Source organism: Mauremys mutica, chromosome 1, assembly GCF_020497125.1.
Source record: "Mauremys mutica isolate MM-2020 ecotype Southern chromosome 1, ASM2049712v1, whole genome shotgun sequence".
Lineage (NCBI taxonomy): Eukaryota > Metazoa > Chordata > Testudines > Geoemydidae > Mauremys > Mauremys mutica.
Genome location: NC_059072.1, coordinates 88,486,297 through 88,496,193, shown reverse-complemented (window position 1 = coordinate 88,496,193; position 9,897 = coordinate 88,486,297). Strand labels below are relative to the sequence as shown.

The 9,897-nt window shown below is 47.9% G+C and overlaps 1 protein-coding gene across 1 annotated transcript; it reads right to left on the bottom strand.

Annotated features, from left to right (window-relative positions):
* Positions 1 to 1,055: 1,055 nt before the first annotated feature.
* LOC123367593 (matrix Gla protein) lies at positions 1,056 to 8,526 on the bottom strand. The gene is made up of 5 exons (XM_045011926.1): positions 8,455 to 8,526; positions 5,482 to 5,626; positions 4,408 to 4,443; positions 2,649 to 2,724; positions 1,056 to 1,429 (listed from the first exon to the last, which is right to left on the bottom strand). The coding sequence occupies exons 2-5, from the start codon at positions 5,540 to 5,542 to the stop codon at positions 1,285 to 1,287; spliced, it is 318 nt and encodes a 105-aa protein (XP_044867861.1). The 5' UTR covers positions 5,543 to 5,626; positions 8,455 to 8,526; the 3' UTR covers positions 1,056 to 1,284.
* Between the last annotated feature and the right edge of the window lie 1,371 nt (positions 8,527 to 9,897).

Below are 9,897 nucleotides of genomic sequence, written 5' to 3'. Positions count from 1 at the left end.
TCCTAAGCATCTACCACAATATACCTGCACATATATGCAAAATGTGTACACTGTGCCCTGATTTCAGAGTAGCAGCCGTGTTAGTCTGTATCCGCAAAAAGAACAGGAGTACTTGTGGCACCTTAAAGGCTCAGGTCGTTTTCTGTCCCCTACAGATTCCAGAGGAGGCAGCAGGAGAAAGGAGGAATATATTATATGGATGGTATTTTGCCCTGTGAGCTCTGTCTGATTTCCCAGCACAGCAAGAAAGAAGAGCAGAGCAAGAAAGAACAGGGTCTGTTTCATACAATAGTTTCTCATTTTATCAGCTGAGAACATTTCTGCATTATACTTCAGAGAAAAGATGAGATGATTAAATACAATGGAAGTGGTGGAAGTTCCATCGCTTGAGAATAAACTTTGGGCTGTAGAATATTCTGTAGCATACAGAACAGACCTGCATCATCACAAATGAGGAAGTTGTATGGACATCGTGTTATTTAACAGGTCTGCCTACATTTTCACAAGTGATTAGTAACTTTGGGTCCCACTTGAGACACCTTGAAGGGGCTTGATTTTCAGAAAGTAAGGAGAACCCATTCACTGAAAATCAGGCCTCTCAAGTTAGGCACCCAAAATCACTAGTCACTTGTGAAAACTTAAGCTGATTTCAGACCCCGGAGCAGTGGTGGACAACCTGCGGCCCATGGGCTGCATACAGCCCATCAGGGTAAATCCGCTGGCGGGCTGCCAGACAGTTTGTTTACATTTGCATGACCACCTGCAGCTCCCAGTGGTCGCGGTTCGCCGTTGCGGGTGGCCATGCAAATGTAAACAAACTGTCTGGCGGCCCACCAGCGGATTACCCTGACGGGCCACAGGTTGCCCACCACTGCCCTAGAGAATAGAGGTCAGAGTCCTGATTGTGTTGCAGCCTTTAAAACACATCTGATTCATAGATGTTCAAATTTACCACAGTACTGTTGTCGAGTATAGAGAGAAAAACTAACCCTCCCTGTAGAAGATCCCCAAAGAAAAACACAAGGAAACACAAAGAGTCACAAAGAAATAGTATCAAACCAGCAGTTTATTGTCTAATAAACACCCACATCCTGGCTCCTGTCCAACCTCCTCTACAGCGGTATTGGGCTAATTAACACAAAATCTAGGAATCCCTGGTTACAGGGGAGTGAAGCAGAGGGCAGGCAGGATAACATACAGTTAACAAGCAACTTAATAGGTTTCAGAGACATCGCTCTTTCTAGGTACAGAACCCAGGCTCCAGGCACCGGGGATGGGAACTTGTTACTCGAACTTGCCCCTCCGCTGCCCAAAGTAGCGCTTATAGGCAGCGATGTAGCCATGGCGCATGGCGTAGCGCTCACAGGGGTTGTAGTCCTCGCAGATCTCTCGCTGGCGTTCCTGGGGGGTCTTATTGCGTTCTCTGATCCTGCATATGCAAGGAAGGGGAAGGGGAGGAGAGAGCAAGTTGTCATTTTAAACTTTGCTGTTTGTGGCCAGGTCCTCCTGCCCCACCTTCCCACACATGCCTTTACAGTTCTTTCAGCTTTTCTTGGCTCTGCCAATGCAATAACCCTGCATTGAGCCCTTTCCCAAGTTCCATTCACAGCAGATGGGGCCTGTAGAGGCTTATGTTGCCAGAGGAGTGGGTCTCACTTCCCCAGTAGCTCAAACCTGCTGCCATAAGCTCTTCAGATCTTTCATGTTGCCAGGGGTAGGGAAGGGAGCTGGAACGTCCCATGAAGGGACCATCTAGCCCTCTCATAGGGGGTCATGTGAACTCATCACTTTAGAAGAGTAAGTTCACAGGGCTAATTACAGTGAACTTTCTTTCTGTTATTCATTTGACATAGCCACATGGAAATCTCATAACAAGGGCGCCTTCTTCCTGTCCGATACAGGGGCAGATACACCCAGAGTCAGGGAGGCCATTCCCTTTCTGGTGCCAACACAAACTGTGCTCCAGAGTAGCTACACTGAAATCAGTGGAGTTATTCTAGGTTGACAGCAGTGTAAGAGATCAGCAGTGTAAGAAGAGATCGGAGCTGCCTTTAAGTCTCTCTTACACAGAACTGTGCATTTCAGCTCTGGGTTCCTCTCTTCTTCTCTTTCAGGCCCCATCCCCAATCCCCGTTTCTGTCTATTTTAGGGATTTGTATGGCCCCCAGCACAGCACTGTAGTATCTGAGCACCTCCTAATCTGTAAAGTGTTTATCCTCGCCACACTCCTGAGCGGTAGGGCAGTGCTGTTATGGGGAACTGAAGCACACAGAGACTAATTGACTTGACACAAAGGAAGTCTGTGGTAGATAAGGGAACTAACTGGTGTCTAACTGTTGGACCATCCTTCCTCTCAGGATTTACACCAGTGATTTCCCCACCCTCCTAGCGCTTTCATCAAACTGATTAGTTAATGCCCTATGGGCACTGAGAAGAGTTCTCATACTCAATAACACTCCAAGTTAATCTCCCTCTATCTTCAATCAGTTTTGGGTTCCCCCATGGGACCCCCAGGCTGAGAAGGAAATTCTGTCTCCAAGCTAATAGCATTGGCCTTCCTCAATGGCACCAACTTAAACTTGCTTAGGAGAGATCTTCATCTCCCCAAGCCCCCTCTATCCATGTCCAAAGACCCTATGAAAACATACCTCTCCTGCACCATGAAGTTTCGTCTTGGCTGAGCTCTCATGAAGTCGTTGGCATTTCGTCTGTTAATGAAGGGATCTGATGAGGTGAGAGAATATTTATTTTTAATTAATGTATAGTTGAAGTGAAGATCATCAGCTACTTACAACAAATCCTGTTCTTCCAACGTCCCATTCTCACCTGTCCTCCCATTCACAATGGATTCCTGGACCCCATCAACCTTCTATTTTCACTAGCCTCCTGTACTCCAAAGTCCTGTAAACTACCAGCCTCTCATTGTCATGAGCACCCCATGTTCCTCTAGCCTGCCATTCTCACCAGCCTCCTATTCTTCATGACTTCATGTTCTCTACCAACCTGCTACTCTTATTCCATAAATTAATGATGGAAAGAGTCCAGTGGATCACCCTGTTCATCCAGCCTCAGCTGCTTGTTTCTTAGAGTGCACTCTCCAGATCAATTTTAAATAACCAATCAATGAGTCTTCCCTCATTTCTTTAAGGAGATTATTCCACACTCTAATAGATCACATCACTTGATCTTTTTCCTTAAAATTCAGCCTAAATTGTCCATTGTCTGGTATCATCTCTTTGAACCACACTAAACAGGTTCTTCTCATCTCCCTTTATGGGGTTTACATTTGTCAAATACTTATCCATGATTATCCTATTTCCCTTGGCTGTCATTTGGCCAAGGTACCCAGATATAGTTCTGTTACTCTTTCTTCATCACTCAGTGTCTCTAGCATGTTAAACATTCTGTTGTTTTTCTAGGTATTCCCTCCCACTCATTGAAATATTTCTGGTATATAGATGAACTACATGTCCCAAGGACTCTCCAGTGCCATATAAACAAACCCTATCACTGACCTGCAGCCCAGGTTGATGCCTCTATAGATACAGCCCAAAGTCATAGTGGCACTCTCTTTTTTTTGCTGCCATTTCATATTACAGGATTATGCCCAGTTTTTGGATCACTATGAACCTAAGATCGCCTTTGTAATTTACTGCTTTCCACGCGTCCCCCTGCCACTGAAGATCTATAATTTGAATTATTCTTCCCCAAATGTACTAACTTGCATTTGTCCAAGTTAAATCCCTTACAAAAATAATAAATAAAAATTCTACCCATCTATATTCTAAACTTGCGTAGGTTGCTCTCTATTATTGCTCCTTCCCCAAATTTATCATCCTCTTCAAATTGAATCAACATGCTGCTTACTCCTTTTTCCAGATGAGTAATAGCTCCACGCTCTCATGCCTGCCAATCTTAGCTGCTCCTTGTAGTGACAAGGGGAAGGAAGTGGGGGGGTGAGTTCCCTTACAGCATCTAATTAATGGTTTAATATCAGATGTGGCATTGATCTCTGCTGCACCTCTTAGGCAGCTCTTCCTAAACTCAGTACATTGCTATTTAGCAATAGCATTTTCTAAGACCCTTTTCAGGGAATATGTCAGTGGTCAAAGCTAATTCCAGTTAGTTTTCAGGTAAGATTTTGTAAGACATTATGTCAAATGCTTTCCTGGATTCAACCTGTATTTTATCTGTTTTGTTCCCCCTTCGACTCATCCGGAAATTCAGTCACCAAAGAAATCCAATTTGTCTGGAGTGGTTTATTCTCCCCTTTCTAATTTCCACCCGTCCCCCACTCTCATGCCTGCCAGGCTCAGCTGAACCCGTAGCAGAGTGGGGAAGACAGTGGAGTACGGGAGTCCCTTAGTTCCCCTCTAATTTAAACAAAGTAGTAAAATTGTCTCTTACTGACAAACTCGTGGGATTCCATACTCTCGTGGGACTCTGGAGAAAGAAGAGGAAAACATTCAGTGAGGCACTGTAGGTATGGAACACCGAATTTTTCACTCACCATTAATAAACCGAAGGGAAGAGAGACTGAGGAGTCTCATTCACTGATTAAAAGGAAAAGCAAGGAAAGGAATAAGGCAACCTAGTGGTCAGAACAGAGGACTGAACCACTGGGTTCCATCCATGGCTATGCCACTGATTTACTATGTTACCCTTGGGAGCATCACTGATCCTCTGTTCCTTTATGTATCCCTCTATATAACAGGTATGACACCTATTTACTTCACAGTGGGGGCAGGCTGCTTAATTAATGAATTCATATTTGTAAAGCCCTTTGATAGAAAATGCTATAGAAATACAAATCACCACCAAATATGCATATTTCAGTGCAAGGTCAGATTGGTCCCTTAATATGCAAGTGTATGTATTCTGGAGAAAATGGGAGAGACATTCAAAAGGAGAGGGGGAAGATGGGTGGAAAAATCTTGCTCACCATTAACAAAGGAAAGGCAGGCAGCTGAGGATGCAACAGAATGGCAAACCAGGGACAGTTCAGAGAGTCACCTTCTTATAGGAAATAGGGCCTGGGATCTATATAAGGAATTCCCCTTACCAGACCCTGCATCACTTTGATATGTAAACAGCACCTAGGATCTCCCCTCCAGTGCATCCACAAGTTGTGTTGACTAAGAAAGGACTAATTTAGGTTTCTTCCATCTCCTCTTTCTATAATCCACACAGATTGGGATTGTCAAGGATGTGGAGATAGTTTGCAGTGGTGACAGAATGGTCTGTGGTAAAGAGGAAGGGTCTGAAGTGCAGGCGGCTCTAGACTGGAGGCAGAAGTATCTAGGTGATTGAGTTCTGGAGTAGAGGCAGAGCGGTCTGACACAGTGGTAGAGGGAGTGGATGGGCAAGAGGACAGCAGCAGATAAGGGGAGATAAACATCAAAGCAAAACATCTGAACAGACCAAGAGGTGTCTGTGGCTGGCTGCCACTCCAAACAAGCTCCAATAAAAGAGGTCACCTACCATAGCAGAAAGCTGCCACCATCAAAACAGACAGGAGCGTGAGGAGGATGAGGGTCCGCATTGTGTGGGAGTCACTCTATCTTGCACTCTCTCGTTCTCTGTCTTACTCTCTTTCCACTGAGGGCAGCGGGAAATTCTGGACAGCCTGCAAAGTTAGCAGTGGAGTGTTTATTATGACAGCAGCAGCTGGGAGGGGAGGAATCAGATGAAGGAGCCTGGGGAAGGTAGGGCCTGGCTGGCATTCGCCTTCTATGGGACTGTTACAAAACACCCTCTATAAACAGGTCTAATCAGGCTTTGGTGGTGGGGTAGGAACACTCCCTTCCCTGCCCTTGCTGCAGGGGCAGGGTGCCAGAGTTCAAAGGGAGGTGAGCTGTTAACACTGCGTGTCCAGAAATGTTGAACTATATGAGTGTAATTCCAGACACCGAGGAGGACCACACATTTGCTTCCCTAATTATTCCTCTGGTCTCCCATCCTTGCCGTCACCACCCTTGGTCCAGACACACAGAGCCTGGACTGTCTGTCAGCTCCACGGCTGGAAGGAATGGGACCAACCCCCTGCTTCCTGGAGAGGGGGGGAAATTTGATCTCAAATGTTCCATCCTTGGCTTCCCCTCAGACTGGTCCCTAATGTACCCCAGTACTGCTCTGGTTGAACTCCATCTACCAGGGGAAAGATAGAAGTTCAATCCTGTGGTTTTCCCCCCTACACACCCTACTGTGCCCTTCATGGTACTCAAATCCTGATGGGATCCCCGTCCTCTGCTGGGATTATTGTTAGTTCATATGTATATTGCAGTAGCCCCTAGAAACCTATCTACATTTATTCTCTGGGGTCCCACACAAACACTGGTCCCTAAGTAGAATGGGGCCACCTCTTCTTTGGGTGGGATGGGAACCACTGATCCCATCGATCCTTCACTCTGAGCTGCTGACTCTTGGAACATGATTTGGTGCTAACACTCTTCCCTGCCATACAGGGGACCCAAGTTCAAACCAAATCTATTGCTCTGCAGGCCAGCAGGAGCCAGAAGTACTTCACAGTCTGCTCCAGTGGTTCAGCAAACGTACTCTGACTTGCTATGTGGGAAACTCTAGTCCAGTTTCCAGCACCAGGCTAGCTGGCCCTGGTGGGAATGTGCGCTGCCGTCTGTAGCCTCACGGCTGCCAACTCAAAGAGAAGAGAGATGGGATCAGTGGTTTCACTTAAACCACATGTGAAGCCACAGCCAGAGCAGTGTGTGTGAGGACAGGGCACACTGGGCAATGGCGCTGAGCTGGGCAGTGGTAAGAGGTCACTCCAGCCAAATGGAGCTCACTGAGGAGCTCTGATGTAGCCCCCCTTGCACCAGACCAGCCTATGGGATTGCATGCAGTTTTCCAGGAGTCTGGAGCTGTCACACAGCCTGGGCAGTGGGCACAAATCCAGCTCAGTTCATTCCCTGAGACAGTCGCTCAGTTGTTACTGTTACTCCTTGCCATTGTGGTTACACTTGTACAATCTTCTCCTGGAGGATTCACATTCTGCATGTGCCTGCATGGAACAGGGACCCTATCATGCACCAAAATTTTGCCAGGAACCAAATGATTCCCTACTGGGCTGAGCCTTGAACCTGTGAAAGGACCAGATTACTCTGGGCTTTGCCAATCACCCTACCAATGCCAAGAAACAGTTAACTTCAAACTCATAGCTCTTGTCCAGATCCTCTGATCCTCAGCGGGAGAAAAAGATCTGAAATCAGTAGAGCCTGTAACCAGGGGCCCCCAGTGAGAATAAGGTGCTTTTCTTCCTCCTTTTGCCCAGCACAGGAGAGGATGACCACACATCGCGCCTTCCCCCTTTCTACCGCCAGTCCCATTCCAGCTCACACCCATGCACCGATTCCTCATATACAGTGCTCAGCCTGGGATGATGAGGAGCCCCCAGTTACTCTGTGGTAAAGAGCAGAAATGGGGTCTGATATGCCCTGCTGATCCCTTTTCCCCAGCTCCCTTTCCTCTCCCTGCACCCCAGCACCTCCTGGATTTGAGAGCAGTGGGCTGCTCTGGGCCTGGGTAAGGATTTGTTGCATTCCATGCGGTTCGAGGGATTTTACTAAGTGTGGGCTGAAATCATGGCCAGTCCAGCAGCCTGTGGGAAGGCTAACGTGAGAGGGATAAGGAGTAAGCCTGGAGAGACGGTGACTGGCACACAGAGAGGGAGATGCTGGAAGGACATGCAGAGAGAGGTGCTGGTGATGGGGTCGCACAGTGATAAATGCCATAACCAACCCCACCCCATGTACCTGTCCTGTCCTTCAGTGCTGAGTCCTCAGGGTCACTGCCCCAGCCTCTGCTTTCTTCCCGAGTCACTCAGCACTCCCAGAATGCCTGTGGCATCACACACACCGCCACCACAGAAGTGAGGGCATGTCATAAACGGCCGTTCGCCCAAACACTTTGCTTTTATCCACAAACAGACCTTATTGGAAGTCAAATTAACCACCCTTCTGTGCTGTCCCAGGGTGAGTGCCTCCATTGTTGCTGTGGGAACTGCATTCACTTGCAGAGGCTCATCTCCTGGCTGCCCACCACTTACACACACTCATCCTCCCTGGGGGCTGCACCCCCCTACCTCATCCTCCCTGAGGGCTGCACCCCCCTACCTCACCAGGTGAAGCCAAAAAATGCTCACACCCCACGGTGGAACACACCCAGCCCAGCTTCTGACTCCCAGCCCTTGCTATCTAACAGCATCCTCTGGTGTGCAGTGGTCACAGAACAAGAGCTAATATTAACTGCCTGCAAACTTTGTGGAAATTTCTGCAGTCCCTTGGTAAGGGGTAGCGCTGCAAAGGCAGCCCTGGGGCCCTTGTCATGGTGGATGAGATAATAATACATTCCATAGCATCTCTCTAACATTTTCCTGCTGCAAAGCACTGCACAGACATTAATAACTAACTAACTACAGGGAGGTCTCTGCATACTCACTCTGGACTTGCTTCCTCTTCAGTCTGCAGCTCTTGTCTAAGGGGGAGTTCTCCCAGCGTCCTGTAGCATTAACTGGAGAAGAGGGGGCCTTTTTATTTATCAGTGATCAGTGACTCCTCCTCTCCTGTCTCCCCCGCTGGATCCACCCTCCACCCCCAGGCTCCCACCTTCTCTGCCAAAAACACCTTCTGCCCTCACTCAGGAAACCAGAAACCTCAGGAAATTGAGCCAGGAGAGAGTGGGGGAGCCAGAACGGATGCCAGTGGCTAATGGGGTCGAGGCCGCGTCTAGAGCAAGCTATCTGGGTCCAAGCCATTAACCAGCAGTGGGCAGAGGCTCCCTAAAGGGAGGTCTAGTCTCTTTCCTTGATGACTGATTTTACCTCCTCCTCACTAACTCTTCCAATAATCATGCACTGAATCAGAACCACTCTCAGCAGAGCTGGTCAGCAGGAACACCTGCAATGCACTGTGGGATAAGGTCAGAGGCTCCCCACTCCCTAATCCTGTCCCCCCACACCTCCCTCACTGTTGGCTGGAGTCCCTTCTTAGTGGCACAGTAAAGTAGGAGAGAAAAGCTCAGGTGATGTGAGCTCTCTGCCTTGGAGGGGCCTCCAACAATGATTTTCTTTTTCCTCCATTAACAAATAGATGCCTCAGATGAAGTGAGAAGTACCACACTGACAGAATGAGCTCAGAGAAGTTGGAACGGGGTGGGAGCTTGTCAGGGTGGCAGCTTCTAAATGAGCTGTTAGTGGGATTAAAGTAAAGAAAATCTATTACACGCACTAAGCAAACAACTGAAAATCTTAGCTTCCTATTTACAAAGAAAGATCAAACTTAGTCCAGTTTAGTCACAGAATAAAAACTGCAGGGTAACTATTGACTTACAGGACCAGCAATAGATTAATTTATATGGGGGCTCCCCAGTTTATTGTAGAACGTATGACTACTTGCTGGCTAGCCAAGTGGCATGACCCACTGCTCAGTGTGTGTTGCATGTCTCCCTTGCCCAGTACACAGAGCAGGTGAGACTGTTACAGCCCCATGTTACAAAGACTGGCTCGTTAGCTCAAGATGTAGTGAGCGACTCATGCTTTTAGCTTGGGAGGCCTCCAGTGTGTTGGCCAAGATAGCAGCTGTCGCACATGTTCCTGGTGCAAGCATCTTCATGGCCCTCACAGCCAAGGCACAGCATCTTGAGGCCAGAATTTCTGAGCTGGAGAATGAGGGAATGATGCAGTTATTCACAGAGACAGCATGTGGCATGTGGTTGGTACCCAGGATCTGGCCCACTTATTCTTCTAGGGCTGTTCCTTGCATAATAGGGCTGAATGATATGCTCCCCTCCCCCCACCCCAGTGCACTGTGACTGGCCCCATTCCACAGACCAGGGCAGAAGGAAGGAGGGCATGGCCTCACCTTCTCCCTGGGATAGGGATCG